The 21375-nt window shown below is 47.7% G+C and overlaps 5 protein-coding genes across 5 annotated transcripts; 3 read left to right on the top strand and 2 right to left on the bottom strand.

Moving 5' to 3' along the window:
• Positions 1–898: 898 nt before the first annotated feature.
• Positions 899–2539, bottom strand: LHYA1_G005571 (uncharacterized protein; the record flags this gene model as incomplete). Its single annotated transcript, XM_031150515.1, has 2 exons — positions 899–1977; positions 2032–2539. 2 exons carry the CDS (start codon positions 2537–2539, stop codon positions 899–901), a joined length of 1587 nt encoding a protein of 528 aa, XP_031005199.1.
• A 1360-nt stretch (positions 2540–3899) lies between these two features.
• Positions 3900–6220, top strand: LHYA1_G005570 (uncharacterized protein; the record flags this gene model as incomplete). Its single annotated transcript, XM_031150514.1, has 2 exons — positions 3900–4522; positions 4576–6220. The coding sequence occupies 2 exons, from the start codon at positions 3900–3902 to the stop codon at positions 6218–6220; spliced, it is 2268 nt and encodes a 755-aa protein (XP_031005200.1).
• Positions 6221–6716: 496 nt separating this feature from the next.
• SLC4A2 (Anion exchange protein) lies at positions 6717–7208 on the top strand (the record flags this gene model as incomplete). Its single annotated transcript, XM_031150513.1, has 2 exons — positions 6717–7096; positions 7172–7208. 2 exons carry the CDS (start codon positions 6717–6719, stop codon positions 7206–7208), a joined length of 417 nt encoding a protein of 138 aa, XP_031005181.1.
• Positions 7209–7361: 153 nt separating this feature from the next.
• Positions 7362–9203, top strand: LHYA1_G005568 (putative transporter; the record flags this gene model as incomplete). Its single annotated transcript, XM_031150512.1, has 4 exons — positions 7362–7483; positions 7569–7634; positions 7715–8202; positions 8260–9203. 4 exons carry the CDS (start codon positions 7362–7364, stop codon positions 9201–9203), a joined length of 1620 nt encoding a protein of 539 aa, XP_031005182.1.
• Positions 9204–19564: 10361 nt separating this feature from the next.
• On the bottom strand, positions 19565–21375 carry LHYA1_G005567 (uncharacterized protein; the record flags this gene model as incomplete). Its single annotated transcript, XM_031150511.1, has 2 exons — positions 19565–19719; positions 19827–21375. 2 exons carry the CDS (start codon positions 21373–21375, stop codon positions 19565–19567), a joined length of 1704 nt encoding a protein of 567 aa, XP_031005180.1.

Genomic DNA, 21375 nt, shown 5'->3' with positions numbered 1-21375 from the left:
GGATTCTCATACAATCATGAAACTCGCACACAGCCTTCCTTCCCTTCACTTCCATGAAGCCATTCGCAAGACCGCCAAAGCGCCTACCTACCTGCCTTGTGACAAATACCAGAAATACCTAGGTACCTACTCTCAAGTACGCTTACTCAGCCACATGTGCAGGTATGTAGGTATACCTGATCTACCTAGCTGCATGGTCTTTTTGCACGCAAGGTATCGTATGATTCATACTGTATCAGCGATGAACTCGGATACTGTACAGTACAGTAAGCTAAGGTACAGCTTAGTAAGTTTACTTGCTTGTTTCTATCAATACCGGTGCAATGGAATGGTTCATTGACTGTCACTATTTCTTCTCATCATTGCACCGACTCGGATTTTGATTCGGGCATTATATTTTTTCGCTTCCACACAATTACTACAAATCCACCTGATCTTGCGTATAATATGATACAAGGGTGGCGCAGACCGAGATGGAATATTAGGTTTAGCCCCTTTCTTCTTCTCCTTCTTCTCCTTCTCTGTCTCTCTCTCTACCCAAGATGACTAGAGAAGCTTGCCTAAATGCAAGCCCTTCCCTTAAAATATCCTTTTGTAAACCAGAAGGACTTCGCTCCGCTGGTACGCCAATCAGCCGTAGCAACAAATGAGATGAACATCTCATCTAGCATTGCCTGGTATCGCACCCGTTAATTACATCAGGAACAAAGAACGCCAATTAAATAGAAAACTGCAATGGTATCCATTCCGCCAGGCGGCCAAGAGGGCAAGTGCGTGCTCGCATAATTGCTCGAGAAGATTTCGTCCATTATCTGCAGGGAATTGAAAGTAGATTCGTAGTCGTCGATAATTGAAAATCCCTGGATCGAGGGACAAACAAGTCTTATCCCACCTCCGCTCAGACCTCTTCGGTAAATCTCGACCCATGAGATCCATCTTGAGATGGATGAGACCGACCTAGTTGGTCAGGCCGTCTAGGAGGCGTTAAAGGAGGAGGTGGTGTATTCCCGCGTCCAAAAGGTCCAAAAGGTCCATGCTCTGTCACAGGCGTCCTCGCTGGACTTGGTCGCATAACTGGAACTCCACTGTCTCGTGGCGGCATGACAGGCGATGAGACAGGGGGTGGACTGCCGGGACCACCATAAAAGCCCGTCGAATCGCGATAGAATGATGATCCACTAGGAAAATTGTCATGCACACCTCCTCCATACCCATCACCACCTGTCTGGAGTACTGATGGTAGCTTTCTTCCTGATACCCGATAGAACCCTCGTTCACTTCCCGCTGTTGATGATGCTGTTGCAGTTGTTCCTACTGTCTTCTGAGATGCCCTCTTGTTCTTTCCAGTTAGAGTGGCCAGAGCAGCTGGTACTACAAAAGCCAGAGACCGTCGCTGAGACATTCCACCAGGAGGCCCAGATGGAGCGGGGGGTGCTTCACGCACTTGGTCGGCACCTTCAGTCCCATTGCCCAAGGGTAACATCGAATGTTTTCGTTTCCACCATTTTATCAGAAGGAGCAAGAGAAGCCCAATCAAAGCCAGACCCGCAAGACCGCCTAGGACGCCTCCCAGAACCTTAGGGGTGACGGATTTCGATCCAGAAGAAGTTCCAGAAGCTGCAGTACTGGACGGGGTCCCTCCAGAAGTTGCGCTTGTTCCTCCAGCACCAATACCGCCAGTACCCGTCGAGGTCGATTGGTATGATGAAGAACTAGGTGAATATCGAGACGAAGTCGAGGAGGTAGCAGAGGACCATTCACTAGATGATGAAGTCGACTTAGATGTCGAACCAGAAGTCGAGCTCAAACTTGACGCTGAACTTGATGATGAGACATATGTGAGCGATGATAGTGAGCCGGATGAGACCGAGGAGATCGAGGAGAATACGGTCGAAGATATCGTGGAGGAGCTTGAGGAATTGGAAAAGTTTATGGAGGAAACAGTGGCGGCAGACAAGCTACTGGAGCTTGAAATTACTGAGGATTGTTAGTATTCAATTCGCCTACCACATCAGATCCCCCTGAGCTTACAAGTTGTTGAATTAGAGCTAGCACTGAGAGATGGAATACTTGTGAGTTGCACTGAAGGAGTGGAAGTCAGAGATGTTGTCGCTGAACTGGAATTTAATGATTGTGATGCAGAAACGAGTGACTGCGTAGGGAGCTGTGGTGTGATAATGGTCGAAGAAGCGCCAGACGCAGACCCGGTCGAAGATGGGCTTCCTGGAGTTGTCGATGGCTGTGATGTTGAAGAAGAGTCTGTCAATGATGGCGCGGAACTGGCCAGCACCGTCAGAACCGAAAAGGTACTGCCTTGGGAGTCGACATCGATCTGCTGAAGATAAGAGACTGTGGCCACGACTTCGGTAACGACTGACGGAACAACGACAACGGATGTGTCTACCTGCCGCGCGTGTGCTTTGTGGTTGTGGTGAAGATGTCGGTGATCGTGTTCGTGTTGGTGTTGCTCGCGATGAGCTTCGTGGTGCCTGGCCGAAATGAATGGCGGCTTTTCAGGCGATTCAACGTCGTCGCGCATGGCGGCGGCCACGCTGTGCTGCTCTACAGCAGTGTTTGCAGAATTGACTCCGCAAAAAGCGATTGCAAAGACATCAGGTCATCGCTGGCGACAACGAGACGAGACAAGAGGTTGTTGAACTTGCACTTGCTTGGGTGGGAAGGTCGAGATCAAGACGGTAGGGTAGGTAATCTCGTACCTTTTCGTACCCTTCTGGCGTCCCTGAGCTAAGCGAAATTTGCATCGCACTAAAATGGGACTAAAGGGGACTAAGACGTGGCCGCCGAGCGAATGAGAATACGAGGGGGGGGGACCCGCATTCAAGGGTCGGGCATTCCATCTTGACATTGACCAATCACAAATATATCCGTCTTATTACGAGTAGGATTGTGGCAGGGGAGCCGTTTTCTTAGCTCGAGGCTCTTGCTGGAAGGATAGGTTACTCCGTACGGAGTACAGTAATAAAGCGTAATATAATAAAGCTCGAGTATAGACTAGGATAAGCAACAATGATTGAGATGACTAACTAATGAAGAGTGAAGATCTTCTTCTTCTTCTTCTTCTTCTTCTCTACCCCGCCCCTTTTGCTTATGGAAAAGAGAGATGATTTTTCAGTCAAAACTCATGGGTTTTGGGCCAACCAGATACAGTATACTACCATACTTTGTATTTTATACCTGAGGCCGCACAGGAATCCTGGTTGTTGGACAAAGAAGATGAGGGTGTGGTGTGGTGCGGTGGGCCCAGAGTTATTTTGGTTGATGGGGCTCTCAATCCTTCCCGATGGTTGCCAACGGCTTTGTGCCTCTTTGTGTCCTAAGGGGCAGTTCGAGTGGTAGTCGGTATACCGGAGCACCTTGGGTAATTATACAATTAATGAAGAGAAAGGAGACTGCCTAGGTGCATCTACGGAGGATATTCACAAACAACCACAATTTTACCGTACCAACTTGATGCCGGTACGACCTCTTTCTTCTAACCTTTGAAACTTCTAGACCGCGTCAAGGTTTTGTCTGAGCGCCGGCATGGAACCTCTTTCTTGGCGGCTCCATCTCATCATCCGAGACAGGACCACCCACCAACTTGAACCATCCCAAGGCATTTATTGTCTAATCCCACAAGGAATCAAGCGCCAGCAAAACCAGTACCTTCGTAGTCGACGAGTCGTAAGGTAATTTGGCTAAATGACTACTTACTATACAGGGTCTACAGTATACTCAAGCATGTGACATAGACTGATGCATGATGATAACAGACCCCGCAATAATGATAAACCCCATCTCAATAGATCGATCGCCTCAACTCCAAACATGATGTACGAAACAAAACAACGGAAGAGGTGATCTGTGAATCATTGCCAAGCGGAACAACTTCAACAGTCATGGCAACGCAAAGCCAAATGGACGAGAAGATTCGGCCTGCAGCGCCAACATATTCTGTTGAGCATTCGGCAACTCCTGCACAACTCGCAGAGAAGGCAAACAGTCAGAAGTATCTCTCCCACGAGATGGCCACACCTGCACAGCTTGATGAGAAGCGTCGAGGTAACACCGCTTATCCGCCGCCTCCCCCTCTTGCAAGCGCTGCAACGCCTGCGCAGCTATCTGAGAAAGCCCAATATGCCCCCGAACGTCGAGGAAGACCACCCCCACTACCGCCTCGAATGGGCTCGATACCTGCTTCTGCTCCTCCTGCATACAGTGCAGCCGACGATGCAAAGAGAACCGAAATGATCTCTGAGCAATGGCATTCCAATGATCCAAGATCCTCCTCAACACACTCCCTGGTGCCCTCCGAGTCCGGTCGGGATGGTCGACGGACTTTGCTCCTCGTATACATCCATGGGTTTATGGGCAACGAAACTAGTTTTCAAAGCTTCCCAGCACACGTTCACAATCTGCTCTCCATCACACTTGAAGAGACTCACGTTGTACATACCAAAATATACCCAAGATACAAGTCGAGGAAGGCGATTGAATTTGCTAGAGATGACTTCAGTACTTGGTATGCCCAACTCTTTCTTCCTTTTCAACACATCTAGCTCATGAATATTCAAGGTTGGAGCCAAATGAGAATCATTACACAGATGTCGTCTTGCTTGGTCACAGTATGGGAGGAATTCTCTCTGCAGAAGTGGCGCTCCAAGAACCACAATCTGTTGCTACAGGGAAGCCCTTTCGGCACAGGATACTGGGTACAATCAACTTTGATACGCCCTTCTTGGGAATGCATCCTGGGGTCATAGTCAGTGGCATTGGAAGTTTGTTCCGTCCCGCAGACCCTCCTCCCGGGCAACGGCCTAGTCAGTCATCAACCAGTGGAGCTACTTCGCCTACTGCATCTGGATCATCTCCTAGCTATACTCCCTCAGTAATTGACTCTGATTCCACCTCTCAGATTAGTCTAGTTCAAACCATCACATCGCCCTTGGCTACCCCACCACCAAATGATCCTTTCTTCAATCCTCCATTCCCAAATGATGTTCGATTACCAGAACGGAAGGGATGGTCCAACCTGCTTCATTTTGTTAACAAACACTCCGATGGCCTCACTTCGGCAACGAAATCATATTTCATGTCACATTTGGAATTCGGCGGTGCCATGGCAGATTATCCAGGCTTGAAGAATCGTTATGATAGGCTTCGTGCATTGGAAGATGTTGATGATCTAGCGAGGCGAGGCGGGTCTGGCTATCAGCCTCCAGTAAGGCGGATTCGATTTACAAATTATTACACAGCTAGTACTGGTAGGCCCAAGGAGCCGAAGATTCCACCTGGGCAGATGATAGGTGAAGACGGGAATATGAAACCTATCGAATCTGAGATGCAGGACATCAGCCTAGGCGCTGCTAGCACTTCAACCATCTCTGTGGACAAACACGGGGATGGTACTGTCACACCGAAACAGCTAGACACAAAAGAAACATCCTCAGTGGAGGCACAAATGGAAAATCTTGGTAAAAGTTCCGGTGTCCAGGATGACTTTCAAGAACCTCCAGAGATGATGCATATTGATTCCATGCCCATGGAGGACGATGAGTTCCCCGAGCCACTGACTACCACGGAAACGGGGGCATCAGAAACACCAGCTCAAGAAATCAAGCCCAGTGTAACCGAACCATCGCTTCCCCCAATTCCACCGGCACCTACAGAGCCAGAGGCGATTGATCTCAGCCTATATACTGACAAAGACTCCCGGAAGATCGCCGAGAAGGAACAAAAGCGCATCATGAAAGTCTACCAACAAGCTGTGAAAGATCGAGAAAGCGCCATCAAGGACAGAAAGAAGTTGGTTGAGAAGCGAGAGAAGAAAGCCCGACAGGACCGAGAGAAGGAACTGAAGGCGGAAGATAAACAGCGATTGAAGGAAGAGAAAGAAGAAGAGAAGCGTCGGGCTACGATTAATCCTGCGCCGCCGAAGGAAAAGGAAAGACAAGCCTCTGTGACCTCCTCGATCGTCAGAGATGACAAGCCCAAACGAGACAAGAAATTCTGCATGCTGCCTCCAGAGTATGGTGGCAAGAGAGACAAGTGCTGGATCCGAGTGTACATGGAAGGCGTTGATGAAGTCGGAGCGCATTGCGGCCTATTTTTTCCCGGCCCACAATATGAGAGTTTAGTCGGGGATGTGGGTGCGAGGATTGGGAAATGGGTCGAGGAAGATGCTACAAGGCGAGCTGTACTTGCTGCTGAGAGAGGTTAATGATTGATGATAGAATTATGCTTTACGACGTTGATTTCACTCACGATGTATTCAGAGATATGATACCCTACCTAGGTAGAAGCAACACGAAGATTTATGATTTATTAATATATTCGACCTAATATTTCTCACATATCAGAACTTGACCATGTTTAATATGCTCCATATGTATTAAAACATGCCATTAACAAACAACCACGTCTCTACCTGATGCATTCTGCAGTATCACAGCAAAAATGCCCTATCCTCCGTAAAGTTGGGGAACTCTCATTGGCTGAACCTACCCCACCAACGCCATCTCCACTTTTGAAGCTGTCTGCACTGACTCTGCGGAAAGCTACCCCACAATAGCTAGCACCTCAAGTGCATATAATTATTGCCCCCTACCTCCAAACGCTCTCTTCAACGACAGGCCTCTTCTTTCACTTATACTATAATGTCTCAATTGGACTCTCTCATTTCCCACTCCCAGCTATAATAAGTCGAGATAGGTAGAATGGCTACCCAGGCCAGCACAGCGCATACCTACACCTTGCCCACCTCCTCTCTCCCCCACTCCCATTCCCAATCTCAATCACAGGCAACAAACACGCAACATCATGCGCGTAAGACCTGGCGTTCGAGATTTAACCTCCTCTCCCCCTCCCCGTCCCCATTCCCATCATCGTCGTCCGACCCAAATGATCTCCAGCAGGAAGCCACAAGGGAAAGCGCTGCACGGAGCTCCAGTAGACATGTAGCGAAATGGTGGAAGATACGTTTTTTTCGCGGCATGGTCCATGATGTGAGGAGAAGAGCGCCGTACTATGGGAGTGATTGGTTAGATGCGTGGGATTATCGGGTGGTGCCTGCTACGGTGTATATGTATTTCGCCAAGTATGTTTATGGAATCTCCTTCTCTCTTGTGGTGCTGTTGCGGTACATTTTTGTTTATCTCAGTTTGGTTTCTAGGAGATGGAGTAATTGGAAAGTGGAAGTGGAAAGTTGAGTGAGCAAGCAAGCTAATGAGGGGATGGATGGATTTTAGTATTTTACCTGCGTTGGCATTTTCGCTGGATATGTAAGTTTGTTTCCTGAGATGAGGTGTTTATTCATTAGCTGGGAGAGGTGTTAATTGATAAATAGGTTTACAAAGACGAATATGAGTTATGGTGTTAATGAAGTGCTGCTTGCTTCTGTCCTGGGGAGTGTGGTGTTTTCGATCTTTGCTGCGCAGCCGTTGGTTATTGTTGGGGTTACGGGACCAATTACTGTTTTTAATTAGTGAGTATATCATATCATATGGTGTGATACCCAGAGGGAATAAGAGAGGGAGAAGATCGAGGGCTGATGGCTGGTGTGATGAAAGTACGGTATACGATATCATGACGCCAACTGGGACGAATTATTTTGCGTTCATGGCATTAATCGGCCTGTAAGTCCTACAATCCCTTCACCCCATCATCATGTGACTGATATGAGGGTATTAATGCCAAAGATCTAATGAAAACGCAGATGGTCCCTAGTAATGCATTGGATCCTCGCCATAACCAACTCCTGCAACGCCCTAAAATACGTAACACGTTTCTCCTGCGACATCTTCGGCTTCTACGTCGCCTTCATCTACCTGCAAAAAGGCATCCAAGTGCTCACCCGGCAAGGCTCCTCGGAACCCTTCTACCTCTCCATCGCCATCGCGCTTCTAGTCCTCGTAGTCGGCTACTTGTGTGGGGTCGTCGGCGGAGGCTCTTTGTTTCAGCATTATATCAGAGTGTTTGTTAAGGATTATGGCACGCCCCTGACAGTGGTGTTCTTTACGGGATTCGTGCATATTGGGAAGATGAGGGATGTTAGTCTCAGTACGCTGCCGACGGGTAAAGCTTTTTTCCCGACGACGGATAGGGGGTGGTTTGTGCATTTTTGGGATATTAGGGTTTCTGATGTTTTCATTGCTATCCCATTTGCCATTTTACTAACCATTCTCTTCTACTTTGACCACAACGGTATTCTTCCTCTTTATTTCCCCTTCAATTTTATGACAAAATCCTAACAAGAAATAGTATCATCCCTCATAGCCCAAGGCACGGAATTCCCCCTCCGCAAACCCGCCGGTTTCCACTGGGACCTCTTCCTACTAGGCCTCACAACCGGCGTAGCAGGCCTCCTCGGAATCCCCTTCCCCAACGGTCTCATCCCGCAAGCACCCTTCCACACGTCCTCCCTGTGCGTCACGCGCGTAGTCGCAGACCCCAACGAAGACGGCGCCAACAAAGGCCACGTCATCACCAAAACCGACCACGTCGTGGAACAGCGCGTCTCGAATCTGGCGCAGGGGCTTCTAACGCTGGGAACCATGACGGGGCCGTTACTCGTAGTGCTGCATTTGATCCCACAGGGTGTACTGGCCGGTCTGTTTTTCGTAATGGGTGTACAGGCCCTCGAAGGCAATGGTATTACCCTTAAAATCCTCTTCCTCTGCAAAGACAAGACCCATACCCCGGCCTCGGAACCCCTCAAGAGAATCCGCCGGCGCCTTGCCATCTGGGTCTTTGTCGCTATTCAGCTAATTGGCTTCGGTGCTACGTTTGCGATCACGCAGACTATTGCCGCCGTGGGGTTTCCGATTATCATTTTGCTGCTAGTTCCGGTGCGGACGTTTTTGCTGCCGAGGTGGTTTTCTGAGGACGAGCTTAGGTTGTTGGATGCGCCGACTGCGAGTCCGTTTACAATGGTCAGTGTGGGAGGGAACTTCGGAGAGAGTGTGGAGGATTTGACGATGGCGGGTGAGGAAGGAAATTCTGGGGGAAGTAGTGGGGAGGGAGTGCTTGTTGGTGGTGGAGATGCAGAAGGGGAGAACAGCGACGAGGGGAAAGCTGAGAGGGGGGAGGGCATGAAGAGGAGGGAGAGTTGGAGGGCGGAGGGGAGGAGTGGAAGGTTCGAGGCTGGGGAGAGCTATGAGATGCAGAATCGGGGGATGAGTAGGAGGAGCGTGAGTAGGCAGTAATTCTGCTGCTTTTATTTTCTTTGGTGTAATTCACTGTGGATAGCACCGGTCGCGATACAGATACATAAACATATAAGAGACCTCATCCACGCGCTTTATTCGCTCGTCATAGAATTCCTTCTGTGCCCCGCCTCCTCTCATGTGTGACTCTGTGCCTTCATTGTTCAGCAACCATTTAACTCCCTTTATTTCCTTCTTTCATGGTATTTGTAGTAGAAGAGTAGTGGATCGAATTAATACGCTTCTTCCGCTTCTCCTGAACTTTACGTCTAGAGAGGTATAAGTCCCCGCTCTACCATTCAACTTTCCCAGCCAATGTTAATAGCAAATCTAGCCTATGATTATCTAAAGTGGTACGTAATTCCATTCTTAACCAACACCTGCGGGGTCTTTTTTCTATAGGTTAAAAAGTATTTCCATTAGCTTTAAGGTGTATAGTGTTTAGATATTAACAAGTCTATCTAAATGGATAAGTATACCGATTAAAGGTTTATTTTGACAGCAGAAGAGGCGCTTTAACAGTAGTGTACCTTGGCTGGCGTTGGGATTCTTTGACGATACACCCTCTTTGTTGCGCGTGCGCAATATGTATATTTGTTCTGTGGAATGACGAATAGTCCCTCTGTTGTGGAGATTTCGCGCTTTTGGTACCTGCAGGGATTTGATGAGAAGGGGACGGGGTCGATTATGGTCTCTGTTGTTCAGCATTGGACTGTACTAGAATGACTCTTCTCCCTGCATTTGTCTCTTTCACTTCTACATCCAGAAGCTTTGATTTTGCTCTCTTTTCTTTCATCCTCGAAACACTCTGGAATCCTCATTAGCTTCCAACCCACCTGATCCCAAAGCGCTCGAGCGAGCATACTTCCCGTTCTTTGTGCGATATTGTTCATTTTTTCTTCCGCGAGAGCCGATTCATAATCCATCCGCCTCGTTCGACCACAATCACGCTTATGATAAGCAGAGGCACAGTAATTACTGCCCATATCCAGATGGATAGCGTTCCCTGGCCAAACTGGACAAAATTAATTCCAAACACTGCGGTGACGTACGAGATGGGGAGAAATATGAAGGTTATTCGGTTGGTGGCTTTTGTTAGCTTGCTGACCAATTTGGATTCTTCAGCAGACCGCCGACTATCCTGTATAGATGCGTTGCTCATCAGGGTTGACTTTCCAGTATCACATATCGAAAGCAGCCTCTCCGTTCTCGAAACCAAGTATCGCAGATCATCTTGTAGCGAAGATAGTAAGCCGGACTGATCATCAGAGCCGGCACTAGATGGAGCCGAGTGTCGCCTCAGTGACGGTCTTGATAGAGAAGAAATGACTTCCGCGAAGTGCTGGTGGAGTCTCGTAAGAGCAATTTTGGCATAATCAAAGTGGAGAATTGTCTCGAGCTTCGTATGTTCGTATGAGGGAAACTTGCTACCCCCTAGATGATCTGAGAGAACTTGTTCTAACATGTTGATATACTGCAACGCGGATGCCGCCTCAAAAGCCAGCAATTCCTGGAGCACAAAGAGTGGCGAAGGATCAGGACACCCGACCCAATCAATAGTAGCACCATAGTTACTGCTCAGGAGTGTTAGCGGCTGCTTGGACGGGCTTGCTGGGAACGTAGCATTGGCATTCTCCTGGGGCCCGCGTTCTGTAAGTTCACTTTCGAAGAAAACAGGGCAGAATGCTAATTCCGAAGAGACAGTCGAGAACCCCTCTGTTGATGGTACCGGTATGTGCTCATGTCCTGTTTCGCTACCGGCATCTGTCCAAACGAGTACTGTATTTGCAATTAGTACGAAGATGATCGAAGCGATCGGCTGAAGAACTGACATGTCCATTGCTCTTCTCTTTGAATCAATGTAATCGTCACCTCTTGCTCAACAACTAGAGCGCTTCCATTATGGATGTGCATTCGTCTCATGATGGATTTACCCGCTTCCGATAAAGAGCTGTCCTGCATGGATCGAAGCAGTCTTCGTAATTGGACGTTGCAGTCATTTCTTGCCAATTCCAGTCCTCGAACATCCACATCACGGCCTTGCGATCCGATAAATACGATGGATGGGATACACAAACGAATTACTTCCAACGATCGAGACGGCAATGTTGGAACCGAATACCAATGTCTCTGATTTGCGAGTATTGAACCAAGGTGCTGGTGGAAAAAGCGTTGGTCTAGCTGGTACCTGGAGCCGACTGCATTCAGCCATTCCGCAGAAGGACGACCGGTCAGGAACACTACTTCTTTTCCTGCAGGAGATGGAGATGCGATGTACACTTTAGGGTCATCGAAAGCTCTGAGTTCTGGTTTCTCAGAAGACCTTAATATATATTGCTGAATGAAGCATTGCCGCCGCGACACCTGAAGGATGAGATCTGCCTGTGGTCTCCTCGACTGCTTGTAAAAAGGGCTCTTGAGAAATTTGGCCAAGTAGGTGAGGTACGCGGATGAGTGCAGTGGATCTGTTTCGAATGACCGTACTCGATTTGCCAATGAGAGGGCATATCGTCGAGCATCATCGCATTGATCAGAGGACGCAGAGCGTATGTTGTGTAGGTCTTGTCCTGGCGGCATTTCTATGGCAATTCCCAATACGTGAGCTGGTGAGGGTTTTAACAAGCCGATACCTCTTCTATGGCGGTGTCATGCAGAGCGTGTCTGACTCGAATTTTCAACCTGGGGGTCGCCAAAACACCTCGTAGCTTTCTTATGAACTCGGCATGATCTCGTGAGACATTTCACTAACTTACAGGGCGATGTATAATGCGTGTGGTGGGCTCCCAAGGGGGCGAGCTCAAACCGGATTCTCCGATTATATTGCTCTATGGCTGTCGTGTCTCGTAGGCGTGAAGTGTTGTGGTGGCTTGGCCAACACAGGGTGGGCAGTGCATTTAGAGGTCGTACATCTAAGGCCAGGCTGAATTTTGCCAATGAACTCGTAGCTTTCTTATGCACTTAGCATAATATGATGAGACATTGCACTAACCTACAGGGCGATGTATAATGCGTGTGGTGGGCTTCCAAGGGGCCGAGCTCAAATTGGATTCTCCGATTATGTTGCCCTATGGCTGTCGTATCTCGTGGGCGTGAAGTGTTACTGTATGCTGGCTTGGCTAACAAAGAGTGGGCAGTGCAGTTGGGGTCGTACATTGAAGGCCAGGCTGAATCTTGCCAACGAACTCGACATATGATGGAATTTCTGCACAATAATAACCGGGCTCATCTGCTCCATGACCAAGGACTCCTACTCATCATATGGAATACAACAGTGCACACAAGCGACATGGCCAAAGTTGACATGATCCAAGGCTCTGGCGACGCTACCACGCCGAAGGCAAAGTGAGTCGGCGACTTGAATCATTTAGTGATTATGACCTGACAAAGAGAATCAACATAGCTTCATTGTTATACCCGGAATCGCTGGAACGAACTTGGACCTCAGTACTTGTCCACACTTTCGACCTTGGCTAGATCGCCTCGTCGCAGACTGGAAATGTCTAGCCCAAGTTGGTTTTACAACCACCCATTGGAAATTGATCAGCTGGAATCTTGGGATATCTATTCCAGTACAGGAGACGATTTTTTGAACCAACTCATAGCGATGCAGAAAGACCATGTGTTCGTGAGTTGCCGCTCCCTGAGTGTTTTGATACCGGAGGACTGAGCACGCGCAGGGCGAGCGAGATAGCCTAATTTTGATCGGTCACAAGATGGGTTGCTACATATTAAAGCAAGTGAGTGAAGATAGAGTGTTATGTCGTAGGCCCGCCGAATTAACAAAATATCTCAGGCTTTGGCTGAAGCCCATTTGCGGGACAGGCCCGAGCAGAGAGAGCTACTTAATAAGGTCGACACAATTGTGATGGTCGGCGAGCCGGATCTTCACCCAGACAACAAATGGGAGTGGTTTGATCTCATCTGTTTATCATTAGAGAGACCTCTTCCAATAAGGCTTGCTGATAATCTCAGTGTGGGTGTGCTCCAACGCATAGCCGAAAGTTTCGAGGCAGCTCTACTCTGGTCGACCATGTTCGAAGTGACTGGTGTGCCGAGGAAGAAACCAAAACTTCGTTGGAAACTCCAACGGTGCAAGTCCAGTGGCTGTATCTGTGCCGCCAAAGTACAGGTACGGCTAGGTACGACCGCCAGCGAAGATAGGAATGTTGAAACGGGCCCTGGAGACATTAAGGAATGCACCTTCCACCCAAACAGCGGTCACTATCAAAACCTCCTCTTGCTCGATAGCGCTCCAAATCTGGCCCATTTTCAGATTTCCAACTCACCCTCAGCCGAGACTAGTCATGTGGACGACTCACCAGATATCCTTCGAAATCGATCTTACGACCAAGGTAACATCGCGATTTTGCATGAGGCTCGAGACCTAGAAGACCTTGGACTTACCGACACTTCCTTGGAAGAGATACCCGAATCCATCACTCCCTCATCTCTTCATTCAGAATTAAATTCCCTACAAGAACAAGGCGACGATCAACTCAGCTCCAATAGCAAGGCCATCTCAAGTTGGGGGAATCTAGAGACAATCGTCGAAAAGCGTAGCGAAGACACTAAGTCCACCATTGACGAAAATGCCGGCCCGCCACAACGAAAGAGGAAACCCATCTTTTCAAGTTCAATACCACCCAGAGATGAGCACTTCTATGGAAGAGAGATAATTTTAAGGATTTTGAACGAAACTATTGAAAGCATCTCTTCATCATCCGAAACGAGCTGTCTTTACCTGAATAAACCTCAAACATTGTGCTTGACAGGTGTTGGAGGCATTGGAAAAACTGCGATTGCATTGGAACACCTCTATCGTTCGACCAACAGCGTTGACCACCTTTTCTGGATTAATGCAAGCTCCCAAGCAAGTTTAGGGAAGCATATTCATGATTTTGCGGTTGCGCTAGATTTGGTGCAAGGAAGGACAAGTCAAGATCACCAAGCAAGCAGGATTAAGTTCTTGGAATGGTTGGAAAGCAGCGGCAAAACATTTCTGCTAGTGTTTGACGACGTGAGAAGACACAGCGATATTACACTTTACATGCCAAAAGCAGGAAGAGGTTCAATACTGGTCACTGGCAGACACGGACCGGATGACGGCTCGGTTCTAAATGCTTCAAAGATTCTGCAGGTGCCACCTCCCAACGAGATCGAAGCAGCTGGGTTTCTTCTCATCAACTTATTCCAAGGCAAAGAGAAAACACAAGCCAAGGAATTATGTATCGCAGCAAGTCGCTACCATGATTCACCCATTATACTTCGACATTTAGTCACTTGGAGCATTCGTCACAGCATCCCGATTCAACAAATAAATCGCTTCCTGGATGCGAAAGAAAGCTCGTTGAGGCTGCAAGTTAGACTTCACAGAGGACCATTCGACGACCTCCTGGCAATTAGAACCAATGATCTCAATACTGGCGAATCTTCACTGTTCAATACTTTGTGCTTTTTCGATCCGGAGGGTGTTCAACAAAGGTTCTTGTTGATCGGAGAGGGCGGGACTGAGCTGCCCCTTCGAAATTTTCCTCGCGATGAAAGTAAGCTTCACAGTAGTTTGAAGCACTTATGGTGCTCTTCCTTGGTTGAGATCAAAGAAGAGAGAACAGTTCACTATGTTCACCAAACAGTCCAAGATTTTGTGAGGGCCCGCATGGATAGTCAGACATTCAATGATGCTTTTTCAACCGCTTCTACATTATGTCAAGCACAATGGCCACCGAAGCGCAAATTTCAGAACATTGTTAAGGGATTTTGGCCCCAATTTGACTCGATCCACTCGCAAGTTCAGTCGCTTGTACACTCATTGCGAACAACTAGACACATTGTCTCGGATGCCAACGATGATTTTAAGCAACTTCTCATTCATCATAGCTGGTTTGTTGCCTTCCTTCAAATTTGAGCGAGCGCTAAACAGGTTACAAAGGTATAACTCACGTCGAGGGAACCATGCCGAGGACCTTGACCTTGCGCAACTCGCCTTTTCGCTCTTCATGACTTCCTCGGCCAACTTGGACCGGGAGACTCTAAGCACACCTTTACCACGACGCTGCATCAAATTGGGATTCGAATCTAACTCCTTCAATCCGCACTTGGTTGACACAGGTCAAATTCATGGTCCATATGCCGCCCTCAGTTACTGCTGGAACTTTCAGGAACCGCAAACAGCGCCTTGGGAACTCACTTCGAAGACCCTAGACCTGTACAAACGAGGGATTAATGTTGATGCGTTGCCACTTCACCTCAGGGACGCTATGGCACTTACTCGAAACCTTGGTTATGAGTACCTCTGGATAGACAGCATTTGTATTGTGCAAGACAGCCCTGAGGATATCGCAGAGGAAGCATCGTGTATGCCTCTCTACTATGCAAACTCTGTCGCTGTTATTGCTGAGTTGAGAGTCCCAAAATCAGTTCAGGGATCTCTAGATTTCAACCAAGATATAGTGGACATTGCGCAGTATTCGTTATACAAAATGCCACGTATATCAATCGAGCAGAATAAGGGAACTATTCGAGGCTGGGCATACCAAGAAAGCTTGTTGCCTCCTCGAGCCTTCACCATGAACAGCCTGGAAGGAGCATGTCGCAAATGCCACGGCCCAAGGGCAATATCCGAATGCGGTCGCAACTTGTTCCGAATTGAATTTAGCTCCTCTGACGTCCGTTGTCTTCCCTCCCAAAATGAAGACATTCCAGCACCTCAAGTGACGGAATCTCAAGTAACGAAAACGCAAACTTCAGCAATGACCGAAGCGCAACAAGCGTTCGACAAAGGACATCGAGCAATGTTGGAGAACTCATTTGTTGAAGCGGCGGCAACCTTGACACTATCGAGAGATATTCTGACCCCTATGCAGTCATATAGGGATGACGCGAAGCTCTTACATGCCCTTGCAACCGCCATGCTTGGCACGTCATACCATTTGATGAACCTTAGCAGCCTTGCACTGGGAATAATGAAGACGGAGAATCAATTGTATTTGCAGAACATGCCGAGAGAAGAAACCGGGGCTTATGAGTGAGGCCCAAGAGCGCTGTACCAAAGGATGTTGCTGACTTCAATGTACAGAAAAGGTCGTATCTTGCTGGCCATTGGAATCTGTCTCTTAGACCTGGGCAAAACAGAAGAAGCACGAGAAAACATGGAATTTGCTCGCAAGTTGCTGCTTGGGTCTGATGGCATCACCAATGAGTTGTCCGCCGCCATCAATATCAAGCTCTCTGATTGCGCTTTGGCAGGCAAAAAATTCCCCGAAACTCGGTAAGTTATTTACTTTGCCTCATTATTGCTACAAGCAGCTAACCAGCCAGTGCTCTATTACAGTCCGCCCTGGACTACGTCCAAGGCGAGACATCGGAGTCAAGTAAGAGGCAATTGCCTCGTATCTTACATCGACAGAGCCTCGTCTACGAAGCAGAGAAGAACACAATTATGTGCAGTGCATTTGCTGCTGCGGCCCGCGATGCTATGGCACAGGTCACTCCCGCCTCTAAGACTTCTGAAGCCAGAGTAGCCACCACGGCCTTGGAAGAAAGCATGTTCGACGACCTTGTAGAGCCTTGGTTTCGCTGAAAAGACCTCATGCAAGTCAGCTTTGCTTTGAATGACTTACTCAAAAGCCCTGCACACGGGCACCGTCCCGACATAGTTCAGGCAAGAAGGAACCCGAGAAGCTAAGAACCTTCGAGCAAGTGATTAATGCCTTCGTCCAGGGACAATAGGCCATCAGGCAGTCTCGTTGGGCTGATATTCGGTCACTTCAGACTCGCCAGACATGAAGTTTCGGGCGCTATCGTAACATGGAAAGAGGCAGGAAGCGACGATAGTTGCAGCTGCATTACAGCGATACGTCTCTGGAGTCATCTAGCCTCATCGCCTCGCCCATAACAAGTCTTTGCACTCCCTGCCATCGCATACATGGAGTCAGACTCGGTCGGATTCTAAGTTTGCCGGATATTCGAAACCTCCTACCTGAAAGTCAGACGGGTGGGTCTAATATTGGCAACATCCGATAAAGGTGTAAAATTTGTTGTAAATGCAATCGAACAATTGCTGCAGAGAGCAAAGATGCAAACACTATATATCTATATCTTCCATATGACACTAGGCCCAATTTATCCTTCGATCAGTGGAACCAATTCGAAGTCAATTATATATAACTTGATAAACCGTCCAACACCAGACGAGACAGACGGCGTGAAAAACTTGACAACTTGCTCGGAATTATAAAAGACGCCAACACTTTGCAATACCGCAATAAGATACAGATATGTATAACAAATTTTATTTTGTAGAAAGACATGTTCTATGCGTGAAGTCTACTAAGCTACAAGAACGAGGAAAGTGTTATGTTATTATGAATTAGGGCGCTAGAGGCTCGCTTGGAGAGTTGGTCCGTGCTCTTGAGGTTATTGCCAACTTCCTGCATCTGTACTTTTAGTTTTCCTCTTGATAGTTATCTTTGTTAATAGAATTCTTATATCAATGCTCTACCCGAACATGACTATTCTTCCATAGCGAGTATGATATCATTTTGGCCTCCGACCGGTCGTAGTCTCTCTGTTCAGTGGTGAGGTTCCTGTTGCAGATTTTCAGGGGCTGTCAGCGTCTCATAACCCCTGTACAGGAACTCGCTGTAGCCACCGCCACTTTCTACGCGCCAAGGCACGAAGCTTGTATCGTCTCAAGTTCTTACAGTTTTAGGGGTTTGGGAGTCAGGAATACATCTCCGACACCTCATGTTTTGGCTTCTCTTAACTCGCTGTGTGCCGTGTAAGATCAGCTTAAGATGTGACCGGGAGGCATCAGATGCGTCAAGGACCACCATGCTATTGGTTTCGGTCGGTCTAGCTTGCGGTTTTCGCCAAGTGGCAGTACATATCCAGCACGGTAACCTCAATTTCGTAATTTTCTTCGTTCTTCTTCTCGTTCTTGGTCGTCTTGCATATTCCCTCGCATTTCCCACCATTTCCCCTCATTTGTGAGCAATCGTTGCCGGTCAACCAAACAATATACCTTCCTACCTAATCTCTAATTCCTCCCGCAACTTCCCCAATCTCACAAAGTCAGAACCAGCATACCGACTTGACTTCTCCAAATTACGAATCGAAACTACTCAAGATGTTTGGCTGGCTCACGACCGATACCCGGGTGGATACCTCTGTTGATAAGATAATAGCGGGCAATAGATCAGCGGAGCTGGTACTACTCATCATGTGGATAGGGTCGTTTTGGGTCATGGCGATGATATGGTTCACCGCCGCTCTTGCCGACCGCTGGCGAGGGCCTCACGGAACCTCGAAGGTTGGATTTGCGGGGGTAGTAGGGGCTTTCCTTTGCTCGGCCGCTTGGCCTCTGGTTGCGATATACTTGTTTACTTCGACTTGATGACGTCGAAGCAATCAAGTTCGGACGAGGTTGATGGGGGTCATTCTGTAGGATTGTACGGTTGCTTGGTATATTACGGGGTTGCTTAAGACACAACGTTCGACTTGCGCGAAAGGTCTAGAGGCGCTGGTGGTGCTCTACTGCTTCGTTGTCAAATTGGAATTGCTCCTCAACTTTCCCAGATTTGCTGCTTTGAGTTGCTTCTACCCTGGCAAATTAGATTCAATACAGGATATCGGTTTCATGGGAATTATCTTAGTCTACCGGTACTCATTAGTACTTTCTCTTCTATTGGTATTTTACTGGTTGCAAAGGCAAACCCCATCCCTCATACACTTGCTCCCTTGAAGTCCTCGAGGACTCTATTAATCTATCAGAATATATGTTTGACTTGTGCTTAGGAATTAATGTAAGTTTCAGAGAAGAAGAATAACGTCCGTCCCCACGTCCCAAGACGCGCCCTATCATAAGACAAATCTTTAGTTTTGGGATCACGAAATTTTCCTTTATTAAGTCTGCGAAGTTACTACTAATATATTACTTTCTTTAACTATTTCTCTCTATAGAAACTACTTGGTAATGAGAAAAAGAGTGCAGTTAATTATACTATCAATTATTTTAATCACGCTACCAATCGCCGCTTCTCCTATCCCCCCTATTAAATCGCGACTATCAAAGTCTTTTTATAATTCAGAGCACTCAAGGAAAGATCCTATCCCAAAAAATAATGGCTCTCACATACGCAGCACTAACTCAAGCAAGAGTCGGAGTTTGCGGCTGCTGTGGTGGAGGGAAGCCAGTTTCAAAAGCGACTGTGACTTACCACAGCAAATTCTGGCCTCTTTTCACCATTTCCTCCACCATGGCACCATGGTGCCAAACTTCAGCATGCTTAAGACATGAGATTGCAGTATGGTACTAGAAACATAATCGCTAAATTAATAACGAAATCCAGGTTTAAATCGACTTAGTCAAACATTTCTTTGACTATTCGGATGTCAAATGCGTCATTCGGCAGGGGAAGGAAGGCATCGCCCCATTTGTTCATACTTTGCTTTCGTGATTGTAATAGTCCAGCTGCACTTATATATCTTCGGAGCTCATCTGGTCTGCGGGCCCATTCTGGGCAGTATCTATTGTCATCTCTGAGATCTCCTTCGGTGATTGTCATCATTAATAAACTTTATCCAAAATAAAAGTTATTACAGTACTGCAGAAGAGACTCTTACCTTTTATTTTCCGGGCTTTGAATGTTAGGAGTATTAACATCATATGAATTGTTTCGAAGGTATTGAAACATCTCGCCACGTCTGACGCAAGCTGAACCTCTCGAGGCGTCGTTCGTTGCTCGATGGACCAGCCCTCCCGCAATTCTCGCACACGGTTCGTCCATCTCTCTTTACCCTGTACCTCGGCGAACTCAGGATATAGATCATACAGGCCAGACTCCTCCAGAGTTTCTAAAGAGACCACACATGATCGACTGGCATGGTCCACTGATCCTTGAGAAAGGTATTCTCCGTTGTGGTATCTTGTATCCTCGAGACGGAAGCGGAAGAACTTCTCTGTCTCCCCACCCACTTGTGCAGCAGTGTCGCGATAAGCTCGAAGAAGCCACATATCCGGCGCAAATTGCCCTTGCGGGAATCTCCTGGTATCTACCATGCAGATTTTGATGTCCGCTGGTTGGCAGCCAAACTTACGGCGTCTCCAGATCGCGTATTGAATTGCGAACAGTAGAGAGCTTGTCCAGGACATTAGGTTATCGGAGTCTTCCGCACCCCAACACTTTTTAGTTAGATGGGTGTGTAGCATGTCTATTACTTCGTCCTTTGGAAGAGACAGAATATCCTTTCTGCTCTCTTCTGGCGACTCGGTAAAACTCGCCATCGAAGCCACTATGTTATCATCGCTTCTTCCTGAGCTCTTCCCGTCAAACGTCCGGAATAAGTACTGTGGGATATCTGTAGTCGCAAACATTTGAAGTTTGACCTCGTAGCTTGCTGGTGGGTAGAACAGCGTCGGTCCGTTAGGGCATCCGTGAAGGACCAACACCCAAAAGTCGATCCAACTCTGCTCTTCCCTCTTCCTTCCCTCCCGTCTCTGTTTCATTCGTTCCTCCATGGCCTTGGCATAATCCTCGTCGATCTCCAGGCGATTTTCGTGTTCATAATATTCCTCGGCCTCATAATCAGGGTCGTGTGGCCATCCAAGAAAAGTCTCGTCGCGCTGAACGAAATAATTATCGGGATGTAGTGTGCCAGAGTAACTAGTCGCTTGGTTGTAACACTCCTCAGCGATCTTCCATAGAACGCAGTTGCCATAGCCAGAGTTACTCAGGACACCTCTGACAATGCTTCGTATTTGCTCGTCGAAGTGTGATAATAAGCGCTGAAGCAGAGACCCGTCGCGGACGTTAGCCCTATCCTGACCCCCAAGGGAAGCGAGAAACGTAATGATAGACAGTTCCGCCGCATCTCTGAGCGTATTGGCGGTGTCATCAAGAATACGAGTTACTTCTGTAACCTCGCTAGCTATTCTGCAAAGCGAGTAGATTCCTGTGTTATCCAGACTATCACGGTGGATGATTGAGCCAGCTAAGACACGAACTCGTTCCGCTTGTGAGGAAGTGATTTTGGCAGACTGATCGAGCAATTGGATTGAATCTTGAAGAGATGAGCTCGAGTGACCATGAATCTGGCCGTCGACCTCAGATGTCTTGTGAGCGATTCTCAATTCTTCCATCAAACTCGTAACAGCATTAACATGAAGTGCCAT

This window comes from Lachnellula hyalina, assembly GCF_007821495.1.
Source record: "Lachnellula hyalina strain CBS 185.66 chromosome Unknown contig00070, whole genome shotgun sequence".
Taxonomy (NCBI): domain Eukaryota; kingdom Fungi; phylum Ascomycota; class Leotiomycetes; order Helotiales; family Lachnaceae; genus Lachnellula; species Lachnellula hyalina.
The sequence above is the reverse complement of the archived record's forward strand: the minus strand, read 5'-3'. Positions and strand labels throughout refer to the sequence as shown.